The sequence below is a fragment of the Kryptolebias marmoratus genome, linkage group LG17 (assembly GCF_001649575.2).
Source record: "Kryptolebias marmoratus isolate JLee-2015 linkage group LG17, ASM164957v2, whole genome shotgun sequence".
Taxonomy (NCBI): Eukaryota; Metazoa; Chordata; class Actinopteri; order Cyprinodontiformes; family Rivulidae; genus Kryptolebias; species Kryptolebias marmoratus.
Window position 1 is genome coordinate 12,553,488 of NC_051446.1, and position 27,094 is coordinate 12,580,581.

Here is a 27,094-nt window from a genome sequence, read left to right on the forward strand (position 1 = left end):
ATATGTTTAAACATCATCCAGAGTGGGGGTAGTGTTACAGGCCCGGCCTTTCGATAGGGGGTGGTAGAGAGCAACGGGGGAGAAGAAGAAGAAGAGCTGGGTGAGTTAGTTCGGGAGACGCTAGCTGTGAAGTTGGTTGTACGCTATTCGCCTTGCCAAGAGAGGAATAAAAGTTCTACAAGCTTTCATCTGCCTCCTCCTTGTTTTGCCGCCAGCGGAACAGAACCTTTAGAGCTCGTTACCTGCAGACGAGCCGAAATAGACTTATTAGGTAACAAAGTGTAGGACCTCATAAATATGACTTACCATCCTGCAATTAAGTTTTAACACCTCATATTTATATCTTACTATTTCATAATTATGACAGCACCTCATAAATATGACTTAATATTCCATAATTAAGACTTAAAATCTCATAGCATTTCATAAATATTGGATACTTTTACAAAATTGTGAGTTAGCGTCTTGTAATTATGAGTCATTAATTCATCATTTTGAGATTCAAAGTCAGAAAAATGAAATGCAAACTCTTAATGAGGTAGTATTTCACGAATATTTAGAGATAGCATCTCATATCTTTAAAGTGCTAAATCAAAACTTTGAGTTGGGATCGCATAAAAAGAGGATTTTTTTTAATGCACTTCCATTTATCTTTTACAGTATGCATGAGGAATGAAAACAGGCGACATGTTTTTAAAAGAAAGTTGAAAAAGAAAAAATAAGTGAATATGAAAAATGCATGTTTGATATAGCAGCTAAATCTATTTTTTTGTGCCATAAAAAGCTGCAGCGCCGACAGTGTGGCTTGTTGTCGAGCAGCGCCCTCTGTTGGCCTCTGAGCGCGCTACACCTCAGTTTTGTCGATAATGCGTCATAAGTTTCTCGTTTTCCCAAGAGTCGCCGCAGAGGCTCTCGGGTCCACCTGCTGAGGACAACTTTAATCAAGTGTCACACCTGTCGTGACGTCACCGCTCCCACCTCCAACCCGTTCCATCCGCGCACGCGCGCTCACGCTCGCGCGACCCTGAACTCCGGCGGAGGGAGGGAGTCTGTCTCTCTCTGTCGGAGTCCCAGTCAGTCAGTCAGTGAGTCTGTGAGTCAGTGAGTCAGTCCGCCGCCACCGGCTGCTGCTGCCGAGCGTCTCTCTGCTCTGAGTCAAGGAGGCGCAGCCCCACTCTGGGATTTTTATACTTGGGAGTAAAGAGGACACCTGGACTAACAAACACCTGGTGGGCTTCCAGTTTTCTCGGTTTGTTTTGTTTTTGGTCCCGAGCAGAAAAAATAAAACAAAACACCTGTCGCCATGGCTCGAACTCCCGACGGTGTGAGCAAGCTGACCGAAAGTACATTCAAGGTGAGTGGCGCCTACATCCAAAAACCTTTCAAATAAGTAACAATAAATACCTGCTGCTGAGAGTATGACCTGTCTTTAAATTAAACTCCAGAGGGTGATGATTTATTACAGTCAAGTGAGTTTAAAAAGTCAAACTATTCGCCTGCAAACACAACTATTAGCTTTTATTTTGAAAATCCATCCAGCTAGCTTTATTAGGGGTGGCAGGAAAATCTTGTTTGCAATAAGAAATAAATCAGGTCCCACTATGGTCTAATGATTGAAACTCTCAAATCACAGCTCACCACTGGGCTATTGTTGCTTTTCACGTGATGGCACCTGCTTTAATCCAGTGGGTCCCAAACATTTCAGCTATTCACCTAGAAAATAACAGTGAAAGACCCCCCCTAATGACACACAAACGGCCCTAACAACAGTGTTTTTATTCATCCTTGACTCCTATTATTTCTCAGTTACAACGAAACATCCAACTTGGGTTCATTTTTCATTTTAACTGAAGTCTTGGAGATCATCTCAAGAGCCCCAGTGTGTTTTGTGACCCCCCTCCCTTCCAGCTTTGGGAACCAGTGCTTTAACCAACCTGCCTTCTCTTATCAACACACTTAGGAGAGATTAGATCATTAATTTGTATATGGTTGGGTGATTTTTTTTTCTTCTTCTTTACTCATCCCTGCAGTTAATCTAATCGAGTTTATAGAGCTGCTTCTCGCGGGGAGAGATAAGTTTTATCTCTCTGGCTCGTTCGTGGGGAGGAACTCAGAACTCAGAGCGTGGCCGGAGTCGTCACGGTTGTGACTCAGGCAGAGTCACGCCTTCGGGGGGGGGGTAAGGGTGTTTGTCTGTCAGCCTGAGCTGGGAGAAAGAGAGAAAGGGAATCAGAGGAGGCCATCGAAAGGTTTCCCTCTCTGAGTTTCTTTTTCCCGTCCCCATGAAGTCATGCCTTCATTGTCCTGCTTGTTGAGGGAGTTGCTGGGGGAGCAGAGGAGGCCAGGGGTGTGGGAGCAGGGGCTTGATTGTTGAGACTTTTTCAGGGAGCATGTGGGACTTTGCTCTTTGGAGGCAGCTTGGGTCAAGTCAAAGATTGAGAGGTTTTTATTGTTCTCCTCACGTGGTGATATTTTTAGAGCAGCAGAAGCACTTTGGATTCCTCTCCTCCTCCTCCCTCTGAAATGGCAGTTTTATTATTCACAGCGAGTCCTCCTTTTTCTTTTTGCAAATAAATAAAAGAAAATGAATCTGAGACGTTTCAACGGCTCAAAAAAGAAAGTGATGAATAAAAATGTGGCGTTAATGCTCTCCCCCCTCCCCCCTTTGGGTGACATCTGTCTCTTTGCCTTTTTGCAGCGATGACTCTTGCCGGGAAAACCTACTTTGACGCCGTGTCGAAGATAGGAGAGAACGCGATTGTGTCTCCGGTCTCCAGAGAGCTGGGTGAGTTTCATACGAGTCCAGTTTCCTGGACTCTTTAAAATACAACAAGGAGGAGGGCGGGGTGGCTGGGTCCGCCTGGTATTATTGTCCAAATGCTGGGAGACTGTCAGACATTGTGTAAAATGCCATTATTAACAAGCCCCATGCTCATATGTGTATATAAATGGATGTGTACAGATATAGACCGATAAAGGATAAGTGAGGCCTCCTGGTCTGAAAAGTAAAGCCACGTTTTCTTTTTTAATGATTGCAAAAAAGACCCTCTGCCAGAAGACGGCCAATAATGTTTCTGGGTGTACATCTACAACTGATAAACTTTTGAAGCCAACTCATTTCAAGATGGCCACCACAGCCTGCTGACCTTAGCCGACATAAAAATGGCCATAACTAGTTTTTTTCTCCAGACATTGAGCTAAAATGTGGTGTGTTAGTACCTGAAGAGTTCCCAATTTTTCGTTTTGACTACTTGCGGTGAAGATGCTAAAATGACTCCTTGCAGATTTCTTTTCACACACCAGCACAGCATGACTACGTCTGCCGCCAATTCAACGTGTCAACAAAACAGACCGGAGTCGCGTTCCGTGAAGCGTTGATTCGACGCCTGCGTTTGCTGGGTGGAGCCTTGGGCACTCGTCCGCGTTTCAGATCGTTACATATCAAACGTGTAAACCTGAAACAAAATGCTCTAAAGCTCCCCAACGCAGATTACTTCCCCAAAACAGAAAAAATTAATGCAAAATATTTCTCTTGGTGGCCAATTTTGGCTTGCGAAAGCGAGTCTTTCGCGCAAACATCTGCAAAATGTAACAATTGAACCCTTTGAGGCGGAGCAGGAGCAGAAAATCATTATCATCTTCTGTTCTCTCCGATCTCTGGCTCTGATTGAAGAGCTTCAGCTGTCTCGTCTCTGATTCTGCCCATTCACTGAACAGGTTGTTGGTTGTTATTTTTTTCGAGTCATCTCGAGTCCCTCTATCTGTGATAAAATGTAGCGCTGGCCCAGTTGTCTCCCTGTGATCAGAAACTGCGGGCAATTACGTTTCATCGCGGTGCTTTCAGGACGTTTAAATCGGGGTTTGTGCCAGCTCTGTGTTGAAGCAACACTATTTTGAGCTTGCTGTTTAAACCACATAAAAAAAAAATGTGAACACTGTTATCTTATTTTTGCATTTACAACCGGACAAAATGAGCAGCTGTTAGTGAGGGATGTGATTTACATTTTGGGGAAAATGTAAACAGGGCAGCGAAAAGCCAAAAAGCTCACATTAAAGCATTCCCATGTTTTGTTTTGTTTTTCAGATTTTACAGCTCAGTTTTCCAAAACATATCAAAATGGACTCCTTTGATTTAATTTTTTTATTATTATTTTATGTTTTTAAAAAGCTCTTCTGATCCTCATTTATGCTTCTGGAAAGGAAATCCGTCTCGCCACAAACCGTGCGGCATGAAACACACCTTGGGTAGCGTGCTCCTACAGAATGTCAACGGGGTTTGTTTAGCCACACCCGGCAGCCAACAATAGCTGCGTTTCTCTGCTTTCTGTGCTGCCTTTGCTTTGCTGCAAGCAGAATTAATAATTTCAAACAAAACCCACTTAAAATCAGGAGGCCCAACGCTAAAAGTTAAGTGAGATTTGTGTGTCTTTGACTTTTTGTTGTGTGATCAAGGTGCATCTAAAAACTGTGACACCTCCTTCTCTGGCAGTCAAGACGTTTATGCGCATTTACTTCCTCCAGCTTGTGTGTTCAAATGTTATGGGTATTTCATATACCAAACTGGGCCGTTTTCCTTAATGAGAGGCGGGCGATAATGTCATTTATGTGTGTTTGTCTGTTAGCAAAATATCTCATGAACCTCCCGACAGATTTGAGTGAAACTCTCAGAAAGTGATCACTTGGTGTACGTCTACAACCGATTAACTATTGGAGCCAATCCGATTCAAGTTGGCCGCCACAGCTAATCAAACGTAGAAAACATGAGATTGGCGAAAACTCAGCCGATTTAACAGATATTAAGCTAAGATTTGGTGTGGTAATAGCTGAGAGTCGTCACCATCACATACTTTGAGATTACATAAGCTCTTTGTTCATAACTTTGGCATTCAGTGTAGCAGGTGTCACGTTTTCCTTCACTGATTGCTAGTTTTAACTATTATAGCCAAGCTTGACCTTCTGTTCTGTGCAGGAATTTTTTATTTAAAGAGGCAGGATATTGCATCGTTTTCATGACACTAACCATAAAAGAAACTTTCACAATTTGAATGGCCCTCAGATAGTCTCAAATGTCTCTCTCCGTTGTAATTTCCTTTTTTTTTGCCTGGAATAGATGACAGCAAGACAGCAAACGCACCGAACAGACTATCCCGCAGATCCAGTCTGTTCCTTTGTTTTCCTCTGAAGTCTGTAAAAAGCAGGGGAACGCCGACTCTGCTGCAGCTTTGCGAGTTCACCAAGTGACTCTTTAACCAACCAGTTCATTGATGGAAACCAGACGGCTTAATTTAGTCACACAATTGAGCAGAATTTAGTTCCTCCAGGTTTGACAGACCGGGTGTATCCCCGTAGCTCCCTGCCGTAAAGCTGTTTTTCTTTCCTTTTCTCCGGGGTGGCGTGGTGCAAAAAGAGCTTGCGTCACAAAGCTCGGCAGGCAGGCTAATAGCTGAAACCTCGCGGAGGCATTTAGCTTTTGTCACACTGCAGCCACGACCGAGAGCGCACCTGCAACAAGGAAATGCTTTTAGCCAGTTCGCATGAAAGGAAAAACGAGTGCAGGTTTGCACATCAGAGCCCTGATATATTTGCTCTCTTTTGCTCTAAGCTCACAAAACAGAAAGCTGAATCGCTAATTTGCTCAAGTTCATAAATTCAGAGGATTTTTCTTCTAATAGTCTCACTCAGCTTTTGTGTGGCTGTCATCTGTTAATCGTCTCTCAAAGCCCATTTCTCACTGGGCTGTGCGACTAAGTTCGGACACAAAACTGCGAGGCAAATCCGCAGCTTTTCTCCGGTCGGTCGCAGTTTGGTTTCGTCGATTTCCAAAACCTCCCGAATTCGTCTCCCTTGTCTCACGCTTTCTTTCAAATCGAGAAGGGTTCCAGGCATTGGCAAAATGAGTTGCGTAAATCTTTCAGATATGTTCAGAAATCCTGCGACTCCCTCGAATGCCTTGTTTGCAATTTGCCTCCAACAACCCTGTATTTTCCCCACACTCTAAAATTTACCAGACGTTTCTATTTTTCTCCAAGTAAACCAATAACAAGGCTCCATACGGAGTTGTTTTTCCACTCTGCAACAGCTACCCAAGGCCTGAAAACCTTTGCAGAGAATGAATACCTTGAACTCCACCCCCCCTTCCACCTTTTCCTTACCCTGTTTGTCAGCCCTTAGCTGAAACGATTTGAAAAACTGAAGCGCACTGTCATCTTAAAACCAAGGAAAGAAAGCTCCTGTCAGCCTGAGATCATCTCTCCTCCTTCAGAGAGTGGAGAAACGGCTGAGTTTCCCCGCTGGTAGCTTTTTCGAAGTGATTTTGGCTTTGAAGAGGCCGCGGTTTCTTCGAAACGCTGATTGATGTGGTGATTACAAACACTCTGTGCCTGCTTTAATTTCTATACGCAGTTATCTCTCTCAGCATGTAATGAGCAGTTTTATCTTTCCTGGAAAAAAGAAGGAAGAGCTCAAAAAAAGAGTCACTACTTGACTTGAACCATAGAAGGAGAGGCTAAGGAGAAGGGTCAAAGGTCACACGACTTTTCCCACTCTCCTCATCACCCCGATGCAGACTCTGCTTCTGGAGGCTTTTCCCATTTCTGCCAAATGTAGGACACTGTCACAGAAACCAATGAACCCTAGTTCTTATCTCTGAGGTTTATCGGAGTTTAAAACGATAACTTTCCTCTCTGGTGGCTGAAGTGAACATTAATCCTTTTTTTTGTGCGTCGTTTTTGAAAGCTGGTTGCGTCATCTTGCCTTGGAAGTAAGGGGTATAGGTCGGGTTACCAGCTGTCTCTTAAAATCGTGAATCATTCCTTTATTTAAAACTAAAAAGCCATCTTCTTTATAAAATCAATGATGCTTTGTGTCTTCATCAACCCTTTTTGTTATGTGAGGTTTTGGACGCTAAAGACAGAGGGGAGGTTTTCTCCAACGCACCCTGGACGTTAAACACCTGCTTATTATCGTACTTATTACCTCAAATGTTGAGTAAATAGTACATTGTTGTCTAGCCAATAATACAACTTGTAATCTTAATCTAATAACCTTAACTTATCACACCAAAATGCAGATCTGACTAAACTGAATGTTTATTTATCTAAGTTTTAATAAACGGGTCTGTATATGTTTGTCTGGTAAATGGTCAAAGTCGCTGGTTTTCCTTGATGATGTCACACTCAGTTCTGTACATTATCTAAACCAGGGGTTTCCAAATGTTTTAGCTTCTGACCCTCAAACGCCATTGGTTGATCTACTCAAACATTCTTAAAAAGTAAATAAATAAGTGCATAACGACAACACAAATGGATTAAAGTCGTTACACTGCATTTGTTCACCCCCCCATTTATGACTATTGTTGTTGACTCTTGCAGCAATTATAGGGTAAAAATATATGACTAGGATTTACTTTTTAAATTTTTATTTGATCTCTGGAGAACATCTCAGGACCCCCAACCCGGTGTTTTGTGACCCACAGCGGAGACCCGACCCCACCTTTGGGAACCACTGATTGAGACACCCCCCCNCCCCCCCCCCCACACCCCCAGCTGGACGTCTCTGTCCTGCCAGCGTCCTAATTTCAAGCTCTGAAAGTTGGTAACGTTCAGATTTAGATCTGTTTTACTGCTAATAATAAACAGGAAGTTGCTGAGGACTTTGATCAGTCAGTGAAGGTTTATGACGCTTAAATGTACGTAGAAGTCACAGTTTCAATTTCCAGTTGTCGGTGAAGAAACTGTCTCAAATAGGCACATGAGGTACAGCAAGAAGGATGTTTTGTTTGCTCGATGTAGCGTTCGGTGACTTGTGACCGCTCTCGTCACACTCCACTTGCTCTCATGATCCTCGACTTGAAACCTTGATTCTGCTTCAGTACGCAGGAAGTTCCCACACAAAGAACTCTAAAGAAACCTGAAAGCCCCTTAAAACTCAGTAAACCAGAACACCGGAGCACACGACGTGCCAAAAGCGTTTGGACGTCGCCACAAATCATCAGTCAGCGGCTAGAGTGGATTTCAGCCAGTTTTTTAATGGAGGGGATTGTTTGCATGATCTGAATTCTGTCTAAACCTCACTCCTGTAAACCTCAAAGCTCGTTTAGACCAACTTTCTGACTGCTGCCTGTTGCATAATTTGAATTTCTTCAATGTGGAACTACCAAATCTTGTGTTTGTTTGGGTATTTGGTGCAATGTACAGATTCAAAGTGTGCCACGTTTCACTTCTACGGTTTTAAATATCGAAGCGTAATATGGTCCGAGTGCAGAGGAGTCAGGCGTGTGTTAACACAATGTCAGGGGTGTAAGACAACAGCAGTGGTCTTAGAGAAGTTAGCGGATGCTCCTGGGATTGGTCTGAAAAGGGTTTGAGCCGTTTCCAAACACTTTGAAGTGCAATCTTCCAACATGAGGACGATTTGTCACAAGTGGGGAAATATTTCAGATCGTTGTCAATCATTGAAAGAGTGAAGGTCAAGTGAACTTTCAGAGAGCTGCGCATAAATAATTAGTCACAAATTTCAACCAAATTTCAACAATGTGGATTACTGAAAAGACCTTTTGTTGCGAATTGCCACTTTATTAACACAGTAACTTGATTTGTTTACATGTTTTTGTGACAATTAAAATTCTGAGGACACGTTTTGACAAAGCACGCTCGTCGCCGGCAGCTGGACTCTTAAGATAATCAATCTTACCAGGCTGAACGCCTGAGCACAAGAAACTTAGACCAATATTTCAAATGGACTGGTTTCTACATGTGTAACAATCAAAACCGGTGGCTCGTTTTCACTGGTTCCATGGGATTCAGCTCGATTCATCTGATCGTGTCAGCCCCCTTTTTTTAAATTTTTTATTTTCTCAGATGATTGGTTGATTCAAATTGTCTTGCTTGTGAACTTTATCAGCGGATTTTATTCATATTATGACCAGTGTATTGACCATTAAATAAGATTATTTTTCCATTACCATTTTAAGTTCCTGGAAATAAGGACTAAGAGAGCATTGATATTATATTACAGTTGAGATGAAGTTGTTTGCCTTAAAATAGACGGCACATGGAGCTGCTATCTGTTTTTGAGATAGCTGATCTTTTTTTAGCTGTCTTTCTGTCATAAGGAAGTCCAGAAGGTGATAAACAGTCGGTATGTCATGTGTTGTTCTTGCAGCAGATTCAACATTGATCAGTGACTATATTATAAATTCATGGAAGGAGGAGCTGACCTATGGCCTGTGACTAGCATGAAGATAATTGAGATTTTATTTGATCTTGACTCATGAATGAGACAATGGCAAACATGCTCGATGAGTAAACCGAGTTCCAAGATGATGACCAATAACTATGGCCAAGTTGATGGCTATATGACTGTGAAGGCTGTATTTACCAGACAAACAGAGGCAGGAAGAAAAGGTGACACATTAAGCCTGTGCTTGCGCCAACAGGTCAGCTAGCAACATCACCACTGTTCCCGTTTTTCCTTATCAAATATAAATAGGTGGGATTTGTGTTGTTGGCACAAGGCGTTTCCATCTCATAAAACACATCACCTGTTCAGAATGTTAAAGGCGTTCCTCTTTGTCCTGTGAAGGATAAAGATGGATCTAGAACCACGGAGAACATATAAGTTATTAATTTTAACAGTACCACCTTTTTCAAATCCAAAGTTAGATACCCTTAGGTTGCATTCACACCAGCCTTGTTTAGTCCACTTTAATCAAACTCCAGTTCGTTTGCCTAGAAAGTCTGTTTCGTTTGAAGAGATGTGAACGCACAATCGAACTCTGATGCGGACCAAAAAAGCAAACTCTGGTCCTCCTAAAAACCTCGGTCTCGGTTCATTTGAAGTGAACTCTGGCGGGGTTCGAATGCATATGTGAACACAAGTGGACTGGAGACCACTCCAAAAGCAGGAGGCGGACTACAGCACATGGCCTTCTGGGTAAATACAACCAAAACAAACACATGTTTCTACCACTAGAGGGAAAGATGACTCGTGGTCAGACGTAGAAATCCTAAAACCACTCAAATTTGACACCACTCCATTTTTGTTCACTTTTCCAGAAGAAGGAAGTTGTGCTCGGTTTCTTTTAAGGTTTTCATGTCGTTTCCTTCAATAGTTCTTGATGCAGCGCCACCACAGGTGAGGATGAGGGGAAACAGTGTGCTCAAAGGGTTTGGCTTGATTGACTCGGTGCAGTGAGAATGAGAACCACAGCAGCTGAAAATGGAACAAATGTTGACATTTTGGTCTCCAGTCAAACCAAGTGTACCGGACTATCAGGTGTGAATACAGCCTTGTCTCTTTTTAACTGTCTGCCAGGGAAACTGGCATCAATTAAAGGCCAAGGAAGGAAGGACTGCACATCACCTGCCACCATTCATGCCAGAGTTTTTAAACTAAGATCGTCTTAAGTTGAGAAATGATAAAGTTGTGTCAAGCTTTTAACACGGAATTGTGTGCGATCTGATGCGACATTGTGAGATCTTGTATGATCTGTTGAAACTACATCAAACTTTAGCTTAATATGAGCCATTTTGACTAAATTATACACATTTATCTTTTGGCTAAGGTCAATTAGCTGTAGCAACCATATTGAATTGAAGTGACTCCCAAAGTCAATCAGTTGTAGATGTCCATCCAATGATAACTCAAGGTAATCATTAATCCCAAAGTTTTGAGCAAAGATGTGATGCAACGTTTAGCTCTTTTGAATATGTGATGGAGAAGACTCTCAGCTACTGCCGCACCAAATTTTAGCTCAGTATCTGTAAAATTGATTGAGTTATAGTCAATTTTGGACTGTTAAGTTTGATTAGCTATAGTTAATCAATTGTAGATGTACATCCAGTGATAACTTTCTGAGAGTTTTATTAAAATCAGTCCCGTGCTTTGAGATATTTTGCTAACAGACAAACACAGACATGGCATTAGCGACCAGTAATTATGGTTTGCTTAAAGTGTCTTTTATATGCTAATTACGATTATCTTTATATGTCAAGCTGTACACTTACACTAGCAGGAAGGGTTGGGTGTTTGAAAAGGTCAAATCTAAATATATGAAACATTTATAATCTTAGTCCAGTGGGAGTTTGAGGCAAGCAGGATGGGTGGTGCGGAAAGTTATAATGCTCTATCTTGGGCCAAACGGCGATTCACGGATGGTGAAATTTTCCACAAGGATTTTATTTCTGACTTGTATCAACGTGTTTAACAACAACAACAAAAAAAAAATACATGTGAGCGTGACTTGATTTTGAAATCACTGAAGTGAAACTAGATCGTCTTGGTACTTAAAACCCTCTGAAGAGAACAAATCACCAGCCTGAGCAGGCTGAGATAAGAGATAAGCTAAAGAAGAAGCATTCCTTTGTTGGTCTGAGGTGTTGAAGTGTATGTAGCGTTTATTAAAAAACGAGTGGCACATCGCTTCTTTTAAGAGAAAAATCCAGTTCTTCACATCTCTATGACACCTTTATTTGTTCACAGTTTCTTGCACCTTGTGATGAGTTTCTGTAGCCTTTACCCTCCCTCAAGTAGGTTTTCACACCTTGTTCCCCCCAAAGGTGAAACCATCAGGTGTACAATGGCCCCTTTGAACCCCCCTCCCTCTTCCAACCCGAGCTGTTGGTTGCTGAGGCTGTGCAAACAGCTCTGTGTCCACTGCCTCCCTCTCATTCAAACACAAAGGCAGCATTTACCAGTGCATTCTGGTGACCTTCAGAGGGCAATGTTGTTATAGCTGGGTGCTCCCTGTTGTACTACGGAGATACCGCTCCGTGTCAGTGGGTCATTACACTCCGAGTCAGGTGTCAGGTCGAGTTTGGGGTGTGCTGACCCAAAACTCACACCTGTTTTCTCCCCCCCCATTTACGTTTTCTGAAAGTGCTGAAACCCATATCACTCTAACCTTTTTCCCCCCGCTCATCACAGACACTGTCACATGGGCAGATATGTTTAGTAAAAAAGAGCTGAATGTGTTTTTGCAGGAACATTTTGTCCTGTAGTAAACCTTAAGTCTAGATTTCACCCCATTGTGATGGAGATAGCGCTATAAACTGCTTAGCTACGACTGTCCACTCTGTTTACAGTATGACCCTGTGTCATTGTTTCAAGTCAAACGCTGCTCTGTCTGTGAATGGAGACTGTTCTGCATCAGACTGCACCGTGCTAGAACGTTTCATAGAGGTTACATATCGCCAGCTGCCTAAATATTGAAAGAAGATAAGTCATCTCGAAAGTATGGACTGGAAAAATGAACACAAGGCCTGACGGCGAAACAGGTTACACAGGAATTTTGGAAAGCGTTCATTTCTCATGGCTCATGGCTCTCGCCTGATGATTTACACCCCTGCACGTTTTTACTCTCGTTAGACCTGTGCTTTCAGGTTTTTAAAATGCCTTGCTGTCGTCTGCCTTACGTAAGAAAGAGGTTAACCTTTTTTGTAAAACACTGATTTAATTTTTTGCAGAAACTACAACCAGTGGCAGGTTAGCTTAGCTGGGTTTAAAGCGCCGTAAAAGGGAGGAAAACGCCTCTCAAAGCCAAGGGGAAAATACCAACTCAGCTCCACATTTTGATCTTTTTAAAGATAATTAAAAAAAGCAACACATTCTTCCAAATATTTCCAATACACTTAAAGTTGTTACTGCTCTCTTGTAGGTGTTGTTTTGATGGAGATTGCAGAAGTGCATCGGAAGGTCCACAGTGAGCTGGAGGAGAATGTAAGTAAAGTATAAGTTTGACTCTTTTTTTCAGTAATTCACCAAACATATGCCTATATACTAAAAATATACTGATTAATTGGCCGCTTACCTTATGTCTGGTAATACTTAATCAGTTACAAAGTAGGAAAATGTAGATGCAGCTACTAAAAGCCTATTGTAGCCCACAATATAGGTTTTTTTAAAGGAGAAGGCTTTTCTCTCTCTCTCTCTCTCTCTATATATATATATATATATATATATATATATATATATATATATATAAAATATGTTATGTTATTTTAAGGGTTGTTAAATATACTTTTATTTAGGTTAAGCAATTATTGTTATATTTTGTTAAATGAAAACTACACATTAGCCAAAACTAAACTAAAAAACACCACTACATGTTTGGAATGAGAGCATAGGAAGTGTTGGAGAGAAATTACAAAAACAAGGACGTATTGCTTAGTTTACTTCTCATTTTATTTTCCCAAATGTCGCAGGATTCACCATCAACACGTGTTGTGCCATTTGGGAATCACGCTACTGCTTCGTTGATGGATTGTAGAAATGCCAGCATAGACAGGCCTGCTCATAGACACAACTTTGAATTTTATCTTAAAAATGAGTCATGTGAGGTTACAGAAACGAAGAGGTATAAAGAGCTGTGGGAACGTTCCTTTTTGTGTACGGGGCTCAAAATCCCTCACTATCGCAACATCAATGTTTATAATATCAGTATTGCAAAGAAGTGCTTGGACTGCCATAAATCATTGCTTTTTATATGTTAATAATATATTTGGCCAATCAGACGGCTGTCAGAGATGTTGTGATGACAGAAGAAAAAGGGAAGAAAAAGTGAGAAAAATGTGGGTTTATCACAAATGATAATGTCATGGTAATCTGAGTGAACACGAATCTATTTTACACAACCGATTTATTTTCAGTTTCTAGCTGAAATTCTGTTGGGTGACACCGGAGTGTAACGTGTTGAGGTTCTTCGAATCTGGTCAGTCTGAAATAAGTGCATTTATTCATCAGAACTAAAACTTGTGGTTTAATATCTGTTCTGCTGAATCAAATGAAAGCAAATAATATCGAAGGTATACCACTGATCTCTAAAAGCTGCTGCTTCTGTAAATTTATGCATCTTTGTCGCCCTGCGATTGACCATTTGTTGCACCGTTCATCCATGACGTGTAAACTCTTCAACCCTTTGAGTCGATTCCTTTTGTCTTAGTTTCACTAAAAGGTTTATCATTAGTGGAAAAAAAATTCCATCCTCATGCTGTCATTCTGCTTCAAGGTGAAATGCTTCAGATAGCTTGTGACAAAATCAATTCAGATGTCATTATTTGAACTGTGGGAGCAGCTCATAACTCCCAGTCGTATGTAAGAAGGTTTGGAAAAAGCTTGAGGCTTGTATGGTTGGAAACTTTAACCTCTTCTGATGGTTGGTGGAATTTCATCCTCTCAGAAACCCATGAGTGAAGATTTTATCGGACCACTTCATTTTCTTTTAGCCATCTGTTTAAACACATCTACATTGTTATGAAAGATTACTTGGATTTTAATGAACATATGTTGCATCTTTTTCTCTTGTAGTTGAAGAGATTTCACAAAGAGGTTATTGTCGAGCTGGAGAAGAAGACAGAAATGGATGTGAAGTACATGACCGTAAGTGTCGCCATTTCAGCGCCTCGCCTCCGGTGAATGTTGATTTCTCAACCCGCCGTTCTGCTTTGTCCCCCTCCTGTGTCTTTGGGGTCAACCGTTCGTCTGCAGGCCACCTTCAAGCGTTACCAAACGGAGCACAAACTGAAGCAGGACTCGCTGGAGCGCTCCCACGCGGACCTGAAGAAAATCCGGAGGAAAAGCCAGGCGAAGCACTCGTCCAAGTATGAAACCAAGGAGAACGAGGTGAGACTGAAACCAAACCGACTTCTGCGTCTCTCGTGAGCACCATAAATATTTTGGAAACACGGCATTCTTGACTGCTTGCTCTTTGGCACCTGTGAAACAAACATGACAGGCGAGTAGTTTGAGGACAAGATGTTTCCCGTGATAATCACGCACAAATTCATAGTAGGACATGTGCAGGTAGTGTTTTTTATGAAGATACCTCGTGGGCCTTAAATTCCAAGTTTGCATTCCAAGTTGTTTTATTATTACATAAGAACATCATTGATGACAGACTTTTGGAAACCCTTCAAGTTCATTCAGTTCTTTTCCCTCAAAGGGGATGAAACCAATAATTCTGAGATATTCTGCAAATAAAGTTGTCCGTTTTCATTGAATACCTTACCACCATTATAGAATAGGTTATTTTGTGTGGTTGCAGTCTGTTTTCTACTGAAATTCATTATAATTAACATAAAAAAGGGCATGAAAGCCAGCAAGTGAACAGTTCAGTCCTCTTAGAAGTCAGTATGTATTGGTTTTAGCCAACATTTTTAAGAAAAGTAAATTTGCTTTTCATTTTCAGGAACCTGGATTAACTTTAACTCTTCAGAAATTACTTTATTTATCATATAATACACCTGTTGGTTTTCTTTCTTTAGGTCGCTCTCTGATGTTGACTTTGTGTTTAGAAGGACGGGGCAAAAGTACTGAAAGTGGTAGTTTTCAGTTTGAGAATGGTCATAGCCTTGGGTTAGTATCTCACTGGGCTGCAACTGTTGGAGACTAGGTGGTGTCTCAAAATTATGAGAAAATATGCAAATTTTCTCACTGAATCATGAGTGTCTGCGACCAACGAGCCACACGGCGGATTATTTTTTGCATGCTCACCTTCCAAAATTGTATTCTAGGCTGTGCGCAGTATTTTGTTGCCTGCTTGAGACTGGTTCAAGACAACTGCAGCTCTCATGACAGCGACCTCCACGATTCAACGAGGAAATTGAGAACCCGTGCAAACGTGTCGAGACGTTCGGAAGACTCTTTCAGGAATGAAAGAGATGGTCCTGACCCCAATCTTTGGGGTCTTATTACTGTCCGGTTGGAATTTCTCTCAGTGGTTGATCCTAAAACGTCCACCACTGAAGTAAATTTCTCTTTTGAATAAATATAACACCCTTCACTTTGTTCTTCATTTAAACCCCAGATACAGGAAAAAAAACACAGGCTGGATGAACTTTTGATGGGTTAGAAATGCTTTTGCAACAGGATTGTAAGCTAACAACCTTTAAAACTGGCCTGTTTATAATTTTCCAAACTTTTCACATTAATTTATCGATTATAGCTCACAAAATCGTGCTTCGGCTTGTGGGATGTTTCTGCAGTAGTTTGTCAAACAGCTGTCATGCATAATATTTTTACAAGCAGATGTAGCCGATCAGAAATCTGCTCTCATAAGACCTAACTCCAGGAATCACATTGCTAACATATCTGCGTCACTTCTCAGAGAGCTAAAGTGCACAAACCCAACTTTGAAGCTTTCCCAGTGTGTGTTAGCATGGCCACGCTTGGCTGCGTTTGTGTTCAGTGGTCCTTCCTGTGTCGGTTAAGGTATATGTTTCCTAACGCTGCACGTCTTTATGGTGTTTTCATCTTGGAACGAGGATTTGCTTCATGGATCAGCGTTGTGAGAAAAAGGAAGGGCTGGAGAGCCTCCTGTCTTTTAATTTATTGACTGTTTTCACAGCCCCACTGTGCTGTGATGAATGATGGGTAAGCGCAGCTTGTTTAGAGAGAATTGCACAAATCCTTTAACCGAAAGGGCAAGAAGTGTTTCTTTGGTTTTCAAAGGGATTCAGGTGTCTAGACATTCTTGTCAAAAATGTGTTTTTTTTGTTTGTTCTTGCAGTGTAAAGGTACCTCACAAAAACACTTTTACAATAAAGCCGTCTTATCTCAGGTGGAGCTTTATGACCTGATTCTGTTTCTGTAACCAGAGCCCTACCTTTCTCAGACTTTTCTTCGTTGTCTGATTTAAAAAAAAAAAAAAAATGACACCAGTGGACTACAAGCTGCTTTCTAATAATTGTGAGCGGGGTTTGAGCAAACCGCCGATAATAAGCCTCTCCGTCTCCTCCTCCAGTTTGGGTCATTGTTTGTGGTGAAAGTGGGGAAATAAAGCGTCTCGATTCTGCATCTGAGAAAATGAGACCAGCCGGCTGGTGAGGGTCTTTCACCGAGCGCTCAGAGACCAGCTGCTTTTCTGTTACCATAGCAACCCGGGGAAAATTGAGCAGACGAGGGGCAGTAAGGGGGAGGATGGAGGAAAGGTTGGGAAGTATTTTTTAATTTATTTTTTTCGGTGTGTTCGGTGCTGTTTATGTCGGGCCCACAGGTCCATCTGCTCCATTAAAATCAATTCTCAGCGGGGAAGGTGTGCCTTTCCGCTCACTGATTTGCTTTTCCACCGAACAGAGATTGATCCAGGATTAGCGGCGGACGCAGGCAAACTTCTCATGACGCGTAGCGACTTCGGTCACAAAGCTCATCAGTGGCTCGATTTCCTCATTTAGACATAATTAGCTTTTCCTCAAAAAGGTGCCAGTTTTGTTTTTTTTTGTTTTGTTTTTTTGCCCCCCTCATGACTCTCAGGGAGTTAAAACAACTGAAAATGAGACAATAACAAACTGCAAGTGTATTGCAGTTCAGACCAATAAAATCAAAGATCAAGTACCTTTTTTATTGAGGCTGATAAGAGTGGAGCTTTAAGTCATTGGCTGACAGTAAAATCATGTAAACAACAATTTGTGAAGTAGTTAGGACTTAAACAGCTGTCTACAACCAGCTTGACTTTAGACGATTATTAATTAACTGAATAGTTACAGAAAAAAATATTCTTACATGGTAAAAAAATATGAAAGCAATCAAAGCAAATCAGTTTAACTCAAAATAGTAAAAGTAAAAAGATAAAGTAATTGCAGCATTTAGGCAAAGAAGAAAAGCACTATTTTCAGATGTGATCTGAATGATGAACAGATTAAATTACCTTGCTCTTGTCAGAGTACAATCACTGTGATTCAGATTTAATTCACGTTGTGTGCATCAGCAGAAAGCCGCGTAAATGCGTGACAACGTAATCCACCACATATGTTTCTGGCGTTGATCTGTTTGCCGTCGTCCTCCTTCCCTGTCCGCAGTATATGGAGACCATCTCGAGCCGACAGATGGACATGCAGAAGTTTATCGCAGACGGCTGCAGAGAGGCCTTCCTGGAAGAGAAGAGACGCTTCTGCTTTCTGGCAGACAAACACTGCATGTTCTCCTACCAGCTTAGCAACTTCCATGAAAAAGTAAGCAAGGACAGAGGCAAACATCCCCCGCAGCCACGTTACAGAGCGTCTCTCTGATTCTCCCGTGCTTCGCGCCCCCCAGGCCAAAGACATCCTGAGCTCAAGGCTGCCCACCTGGCAGGAGAAATGCAGCGACATCAACAATGTGCCGGACTCGGTGGCGAGTTTGATAGAAGGTCTGTCCACCATCCCGGAGCAATACCAGTCGGCTGAACACTACAGCAAGGTGAGCCGGTGTTAATTATCGTCTGCTGCCATGAAAGACCGGCAATCATGGCTGTTTGTTTGCAAAATATCACACAAACCACTGGACAGATTTGAATGAAACTCTCAGAAAGTAATCGCTGAATACACGCCTATAAGTGACTATCTTTGGGAGTCCACCCAGTTCAAGATGGCTGCCAGAACTTGTCATTTTCACAGGTATTGAGCTCAAATTTGGAGTCATAGAAGCTGAGAAGAGTCTCTACCGCATACAACAAGCACAAACAGATTGCACAACCTTTTTGTTGGAAATTTTGGCATGCAAAGCAGCAGGCGATATGCATTCCTTCTGGAAACATTAGATTTGTATTCCCCAAACAGTAAAACAATACGTGTGACCTAGGAAAGGAATGACAGGAGGTTTTGTTGTTCAGCATGTTCTCTGGCTTTATTTAACAGAGGCTTAAAGCTATTTTTTTATATATTGTACCAAGAAGTTATACTTAATTGTGGATAACCACAACCCCAATTTCGACAAAGTTGTGTATAATTTGAATAAAAAACAGAACGTAATGATTTGTAAATTTTGTAAGTTTATATTTTATTCACAATTAAAGCTCCCCTCAACCCTGCATGGAAAAGCATGTAAATAAAATGGGTGGATGCATGAATTTGATGTTGGGACAGGTCCATATTTACCTCTGTGAAGCATCCTCTCTTCTTTTAACATCAGTCTGTAACCATCTAGGAGCTTTTGGAGGGAAATGTTGTCCCATTCTGATCTGATGGAGGATTCTAGCTGTTCAGCAGATTTTTTTGTTTTATGGTGCATCGAATGTTTTAAATTGATGAGAGGTCTGGACTGCAGGCAGGTCAGTTCAGCACCTGGATTCTTCTCCTACGATGCCATGCTGCTGTAATGATTCAGTCTGAGGTTTAACATTGTTTTGCTGAAATGTACAAGGCCTTCCCTGATAAAGACGTTGTCTAGATTGGAGCATATATTGTTCTGCAACCTGTATGTATTGTACAACAAAGATGATTCCTGTAGGTTTTATCTTGACTCTTGTCACTTGTAGTGATTATACTGCATCTGCTGTACCAAACAGAATTTTATGTATGGTTGTAAAAACTCCATAAGAAATGTAGGAAATCATTAGCTATCAGTCATTAAAAATTCTGTGCATCCTGTTGTTATCCCAGTATGAAAGTCCACTTTTATGTGTGGGAGGAAGTTTCCTTTTTCTGTATTAAATCATTTCTCTAATAAGGGCTTGGCTCTTGCATCTGTTTGTCCAAAATAAAAACATTTGATAAAATGTGCATCTACTGCTTTCTGCAGCTTCCTCAGAACAACATGGGAACGATGATGCCGCCTCCAGCGCCTCCGCAGAAGGCTCAGATCAGTCCACTGGTCAACATGTTTAACCCCGAGCCCAGATTTCCACTGACCTCCTCCTCAGACCGCCACACAGGTACTCCCCACCTCTTTAGTGAGGTGCTTCACTCAGCCGTTATTCAGCAAATCTGAGTGAGCCGGCAGTCGTTACCTGTTATTAGTTCGAAAGGTACCTTCAAGTGTCTTTAAAGGGCAAACTGTTTATCTTTTTTACAGGTAAATTATATAATTACGTACCATTCTCTGTTTGGTAAACCCATTTGTCTTCCAGATCAGGGCAGTGTTGGAGAGGACAGTTTGTCCAGGTCCACGTCGCAGTCATCTGGTCTCAACGTGAGCAAGAAGATCCGGGTCAAGACCATCTTCCCACACACGGCGGGCAACAACCTCACGCTGCTTAGCTTCGACGATGGCGACATCATCACCCTGCTCATCCAGGAGGCGAAGGACGGGTGGCTGTACGGAGAGCTGGAGAAAACACAGCAGTGAGTGTTTAGATCTGGCTTGTTTTACTTCATTCATCATCTTTTTTTGTATTTAATACATCTAACAAAATAACTGCATTAGTGTCTGTTTTGACCCTTTTTTTGACTACAGTAGTTTTATCCCAAAAAAGCTGGTTTTATTTAGATTTTTAAAAACAAAATGCGTATTTTTAGTGAAATCAGGTTTTTTCTTTATCAACATGTATAGTTTATTGATCTTTTTGTAGTTTTTTTTAAACTAAACTACAAACATTACTCCAGCTATACATCAAAAATACCTAATTGCAAAGTTTTGTCTTTAAAAAAAATAGTTATAATAGTAAAGAATTTTACCAACAAAATACACAGTTTTGTAAAACCATTTTTTAACCAACAGCTTGACTAAATAAATGTCACACAGTTTTATTTCATATGCATATTTTATTAAAACGGTATTTAACATTGTTGGCATGTTCAAATGGAGACAAAACCAAAATCTGAAGGAATGAAGCCAACTGTGGTGGGAGGATCATGGTTTGTGGCTGTGTTGCTTGTTCAGGTTTAAATTACTCCAATCATTGTTGGAAGGTTTGAATTCTAAATCCGTCTCATGATATTTTACGATAGAATGTGGGCTATTTATAGGAGCAGAGCTTGGGACAGGTTGTGTAACCATAACAATGGTCTAAACACACAAATGACTGCAGTAAGTAAAATAAAATTGGGTTCAGGCACGTTGTGTGTATTCAGTGAAACATTCCAGAAATATGGATAACCAGAGCAACTTTGTTGGTAAGATCGAGCATAAATTCCTGCTCGTGGTTGCAAATGTCTCACGAGCAGGTAGTGTCTGATCCTAAAGGAAGTTGTAAGACTCAAAGTTATCTGTCCAGCCTGCGCTCAGAGTGGCCGCTCCGCGATCCAAGGGATCTAAAAAGGCAGGTTGTGATTCTGTCTGGCTAAATTTGGGACTTAACCGAAGCTAAAAAACCAAGAATAGTTCATTCCAAACCTTCCACCATCCAAAAGCTCACATGTTGACACACCCAACGTGTGTGTGTGTGGGGCGGGGGGAATGTACGTTCATTCCAAGAAGTGTGCGGCAGCATCGACAGAGAGGCGTTGTTCACATAGCTCAGGTGGCAGTACTAGTTTCCTTGTTATTTTTAATGTCTTGCCGGGCTAATGCATGGAGCCTAAAACAACACAAACAGGAGACAGGCAGTGCTTTAATTGTCACTCTGTAGTCAATAGATTCTTTTTTTTCCTCCCCACCGATGCCGGAATATGAGTGAGAGGAATGAATTTGTCAGGCAACGTGAGAGAGAAAAATCAGATTTCTACATGTCAGCAGTGATTTAACAACCCTTCCAATATAAAGGAGTGCTAATTTGGATCTCTCTTTGCTCGATTTCCCCCAGTATAAACACTTCACCGCTTATTTTTGCCGCCGCTCGTCGTGTTACCTTCGGGAACGTTTACGTATGACTCAGCATGTTCGCATGTGTCGCAGCAGCAAAGCAGTCCTTAAAGTTGTGGAAGAAAATCATCTTCAAATCCCCTTCATATCAATTTGGACCCAGATCGCGACGTGTTTGCCTTTTTTTTGTTTTTTACTTTTTTTAAAGGAACGAACAAAAGCTTTTAAGTGCCATTAGGTTGCTCTTTGTGTGTTTTGTTTTTTTTTTACTCGTGCTAATGCAGACAGTGGAGTTTTTTTTTTCAAGAGGACATGTTGGGATAAATCACAGCACTTTCTGTTTCCTAGCAACAAATCCACCAGCCTGATAAGCCATCGTTTTTCTCCATACGTGACTTGGTGATCAAAATTTCTCTGTTTTGTCTCTTAGGTGTGCGTCTTGTTGAAGGGGTTTTGCGTTCGGCAGAGATTTTCTTCCACATAAGTGCACAAACAGTTGAGAAGCAGGTGCCTGAAGTCTGTGAAATGTTTTTGAAAAGAGGTGTTTTGTACTGATAGAAAAGACTTTTAGACATTTTATTATCAGCACAGTACCAGTCCTAGTAACCAGGCATCGTCCATCACAGAAGAAATTAATTCAGTTTTATTTACTGGAGCATTTGAACTCATATCAGTCACTTTTTTTAATGTTTACTTTTTATATAAACTCGCTTCTGTTGTTACCATAAAAGTTTGCCTGTGTGTTAGCAAAATATCTCATGAACCGCTTGACATATTTTGATGAATCTCTCAGAAAGTAACAACTGGATACACATCCACACCTGATTAACTTTAAAAGTCAGCCCGATTTAAGATGGCCGCCACAGCCAACTAACCTCGGCCGACACAAAAATGGCTGCAACTCGGTTAACTTTACAGATATTGAGCTAAAATGTGGCGTGGTAGTAGCTTAGAGTTATTCCCCAACGCGTGCTTCAAGAGCTGACTGATCGCACAAGTTTGGCATTAACCAGCGGAGTCGACACTGTCTGTCTGTTAGCAAAATATCTCATGAATTGGACAGATTTTAATGCAACTGATTAACCCATTTTAAGATGATTGTTTCAACCAGCTGACCTTAAAAAACAAAGACAAGACTATAATTCAGTCACATGTACAGATATTGAGCTAAAATTTGGTCTGGTAGTAGCTGAGAGTCATTCATGACACATACCCCGAGTGCTAACACATCGCACGAGATGTTACGATATCGCTTGAGATTGCAGCTGATGTTCTCCAGATTGCACCCAAATGACTGCAGGTTTGTAATTTCTCAGCATAAGATGATCTTTGTTTAAAACTCGGGCGATACGCGTTACTTCGAGGAATGCTAAGCCTCAAAGGGTTCTATTTAAAATCTTGTTTGACGTCTCTGATGTCGTGCCTCTCTGTTTTCAGGCGCGGTTGGTTCCCTTCGTCCTACTGCAGACCTCACACCGAGCAGGCGATCTCTAATAGGTGAGAAAACGTTGCGACACACCAGGCCGTCCATCAGAACGCTGATTCGCAGCTGCCGAGGCTTTACGCGCATGTCCTACGTCTCAGCAGCAACATGAGCACGCCGGTGAGGAGCCTGAGTGTGGCCAGCCTGCAGGAGGAGGAGGAAGAGGAGGAGGAGGAGGACGCTTACGAGCCCGTACTGCTTCCACCAGCAGACTACAGCGACCGCTCGCCGTCTGGCCCAGTGGTCCCCTCAACACCTTCATCACAGAACACGGTCAGCACCGCAGAGCTCCTTAGACAGGCTCTGAATCACTGTTGCGCGTTGAAAATATTTTTAAACATGTTTTCAGCCACTTGAGTAATCACAAAAGCTTTCTTTTTTTTCATGGTCAGACTTGGTTTTAAGCCGTCTTTTCTATTTTACAGGAATCATTAATGATGTGTTTGCAGCCAAAGTTAGAGAAAGCACAGGAAAAAGAGAACCAAACAGTCATTCGATCATCTGCCGCCTTGAGTCGGTTTTATTGTGTTCCTCTTCGTCCGATACTTCGGATCCAACCGTGACCCCCTTATCTCACACATGGCCTCCTCTGCTGAACTGTGATTATCAGCCTGCAAAGGGCTTAGTCAGCTCAAAAACTCGATTAACACTAAATGAACTGCAATGCTGCGAATTTCTTTAAAATCTCCAAGTATTTGATTTAAACGTTTAGGATGAAACACATATGTATCAGATGAAAATATTGACTCGTTACACTTTATTGGACTGGAACCAGGAGTGCGAGTGCTCTCTGTTATGGTTTAAACGCAGATGTCACACTTTCGTTTCTATAAAAGCTGTGTTTATGGAGCAATTCTGGACATGTTTTTAGCACTTTCTCTCTGGTTGCGACAGCCTCACAGCAAGAACGTCCTGGGTTCAAGCCCCGGGTTGGACCTGTTGTTCTCCTTGTGTTTGCGTGGGGTTTCTCTGGGTTCTCCGGTTTCCTCCCACAGTCTAAAAACATGCACATTAGGCTGCCTTCAATCCCTTGAAAAAGAGTGATCTCAGTGGGACTCGCCTAGTTAAATAAGTGAATAAAAATGTGACCCAGCAACATCAGATTACAGTTAAGCAAGAAAAGTTGCAGCTTTTCACATTTTTATGCTCTCGACTAAAAAAAGAAGAAAAAAAAAAAAGGTGTTTCCTGATCGGCCGTGTGCCCGAGCCGAGTCGTCACACGCGAGCACGCCCACGCCACAAAATGCCATCACACAGGTTGAACTTTCAGACTGACTAATTAAGTCTTATCAAGAGCGCCTCGGCGCATTGTCAGGCCTCCACGCCCTTAAAGCACGGCACTCCTTAAGCGGTTCGTTATTTCCTTTTGAGAACGCGTGAGCCTTTCAGATAGCCTCGTTGCTGTTTTATCTGATCTGGGCACAAACACAGCATCAGGAGAGAAGGAGAGCTCAGACTTAAACGTCTTAATTTTTTGTTCAGTCTGATTGAAAATGGGTCAGCTAGAGGATAATAAGTCCAAAGTTACAGAGGGTGGAGGCATCGCCTCACTTTATAGATGCCTCCACGAAGGCTGATGAATCATCTGTCGCGCTTCACCTTCCTCTGCTCCTCTGCATGCGCTGTACTTTCTGCTTTGTACTCTGCTGCATCAGGGCTTCTCCGGGAAATAAACCGCAGAGGAAAACATAATGAAGAGAGATTTTCCACCTTCACCAAGACAAGGGACTGACTTTACCCTGTTTGTTGTTATGACTGTGGAGCGAAAAGAGACGTCAGATTCAGAGTCCTCTTCTTTCTATTAAAAGAGGTGTTTTATTATCAGAAAGGATAAAAACATTTCCTCTCTTTGTCACCGATGCTCCTGATCTCTGCGGTCGTGTAGCTGAAGATAATTATACAGCTAATTCATATCCAGCTCAGTTTAACGGTATTAAATCTGCAAGGCCTGGAAATGCAATTAGTTTGGATTTCCTGTGTAATTAATTGATAGGCCTGGATTAAAAAAAGTTGAGGTTTTCACAGTTATTTGGATGCTTTTACCATTACAAGCTGAAATATACATATTTTTTTACTTTGGCTTCTTGAAAATGAACATAGACTAAAACAATGATGAAAGAAGTAACTTTAAGTCGCTTGTAACCTCTTAATTGTGATACTTGATGACTAACATGTGGTTTCAGGAAGTTTTGTTTAGTTAAAACAGTTCTTTTGCAGATATATAAAATATAAAGTTAAAGTGATGCCATCAGAGTGTTTGCTATGTTTGAACAACACTAGCCTTAATTGTCTAAATTAAGGAAAAGAGAAAGAACAGTTCAAAGTTGTTCAATTTCTGTTTTTGCTCTTCCTACATCTGCAGTTCAACATACAATATCTCAAATGTGTTTTTTATGGCCGAATGTTCTAACTAAACCTAATTCATGCCCATTTTTTGGTAATTTAGTTTGAGTATTCTGGATAAATGTCCTCTAATTGGGGATGAATCAAACAATTACTCTCAGTTGAGTTATTAGGTGCTTTTATAAAGATTAAATAAACTCAAGATTAGATTAAAATCTCCCTTTGCTTTAGATCTGCGGCTCATCTTGTCACGCGTTGCGTCTGCGATGCGGACATGATTGTGTCAGAGCTGGCGTGCAGCTTCATGTCCGGGAACATCTGGATGTCGGCTGCTCTCTAGTGGAGGAGTGGGCTAACACACGCCAGAAATGCTGTCTTCAGAGGCAGTAAAGTGGAAAAGTCTCGAGTCATCTCTCGTTCCCTTGTTTTTCTGCGCCCAAGGAGACAGGGTTTATTGTGATCATTTAAAACAATTGTTTATGATCCTTTGTCACACATGCAGAAAAAAAACTTGACATATAATCTTAATTTAACCTAAAAAGACAGCATGCATACAAACTGACACAAATATCCAAATATGAGGATCTTTGCTGTCTTGTATGGGCCCCTCAGGTCACAAAGATGAGGTGTTTAATCAATGTTTTCTCCTCTTTAGCTTGTCAACGAGGCAGATGTGTTGGAGCATTTATAATTATAAATGTTTTCAAACTAGTCCGGCGACTCCGGTGTTACCTACTGAAAAGAAGCTCACGTTTCTCTTTGGTATGAAGTTAGTTCACTGCACCATTAAGAGCATTTTCCTTTCCTCTTGTTTGGCAGGTGGCTTTAGTCAACGGGACAGCAAAGGCTCCTTTTTTAGGGTGAGTGGTGCGACGTATGACACAACGGTGCCTTTAAATGTGTGCTCCTGTCCGACACGTGAGTTCCTCTCCGTCTTCTTCCTGCAGAGGCGGTAATCCGTTCGCCACAGTCAAGCTGAGGCCGACCGTCACAAACGACCGATCAGCGCCGGTCATCTAAGTCGGACCTCGGGGAGTTTTCTTTCGTCGCTGCTATGCCTTAAGAGGAATCGTGCAACGTAGGACCTGTGCAACACGCCGAACATCTCCCCAACTTGCATCTCATTGGCCTGCATGCCCTCTCAACACCACACTGCTTTATTAAAGGAACCCACTCTTTTCTTATTTTTTTTAAATGACTGTGCTTGTTTTGGATCAGTCACAAAAGACACCCGGTCACCATGTGGAGAGGAAGGAAAAGCTTCAGTTTGGGTCATGCTCCAAAACGAAAGTTTAAGCTTTTTTTTTTCCCTAATCAATATTGTGATGTGATCAAGCTGTCAGTCGCGGCTACGTCGCAGTAAAATCACCACATGAAATGGAGTTAAAGGAAGAAGAAGCAGCATTTCCTGACTTCCTGACTCGCACAGAGAGGAATTCAGCTGTTAAACCTGTTCAAACTACCCCATTAAAACCGGTTATTGCCGACTACATATCTTGGATTGAAAATAAGATTTGGGTTTTTTTTCAAATGCAAATATTTAAACTTTTTACTTTAAATGTCTCCAAACACTTTGACGTAGCAGTTCTCCAAAAGTGTGTTTAAAAAGTAAAAGCCCATGTCGTTGATGATAACGGACAGTAAGACTAAAAAACACTTAAAGACAGTCATAATTATTTAAAGGCCTTAACACCAGACAGATATTAAAACACATGCTTTATAATCTGTTTTCTGGGGAAATTTTGTTTAGTGTATTTATAGAATACCTTCAGTGGTTCAGTTTGATAAAAGGAGCAAAAAAAAAAAACGGCCATGGCCCCTGATTATCAGCTGAAG

At 41.5% G+C, this 27,094-nt stretch overlaps 1 protein-coding gene across 1 annotated transcript; it reads left to right on the forward strand.

The window, feature by feature from the left end:
* Positions 1–972: 972 nt before the first annotated feature.
* baiap2l1a (BAR/IMD domain containing adaptor protein 2 like 1a) lies at positions 973–27,094 on the forward strand. The gene is made up of 14 exons (XM_017418313.3): positions 973–1,354; positions 1,466–1,469; positions 2,699–2,785; positions 12,656–12,717; positions 14,305–14,376; positions 14,485–14,619; positions 17,793–17,945; positions 18,028–18,171; positions 19,492–19,624; positions 19,820–20,033; positions 22,870–22,929; positions 23,017–23,188; positions 26,078–26,118; positions 26,206–27,094. Exons 1-14 carry the CDS (start codon positions 1,304–1,306, stop codon positions 26,276–26,278), a joined length of 1,401 nt encoding a protein of 466 aa, XP_017273802.1. The 5' UTR covers positions 973–1,303; the 3' UTR covers positions 26,279–27,094.

Excerpts from the sequence above, each read along its gene's own strand:
- baiap2l1a (XM_017418313.3), top strand. The coding sequence starts at position 1,304 with ATGGCTCGAACTCCCGACGGTGTGAGCAAGCTGACCGAAAGTACATTC. Across the intron at positions 12,718-14,304 it reads ACAGTGAGCTGGAGGAGAAT|TTGAAGAGATTTCACAAAGA; the intron begins GTAAGTAAAGTA and ends TTTCTCTTGTAG. Across the intron at positions 20,034-22,869 it reads GAGCTGGAGAAAACACAGCA|GCGCGGTTGGTTCCCTTCGT; the intron begins GTGAGTGTTTAG and ends CTCTGTTTTCAG.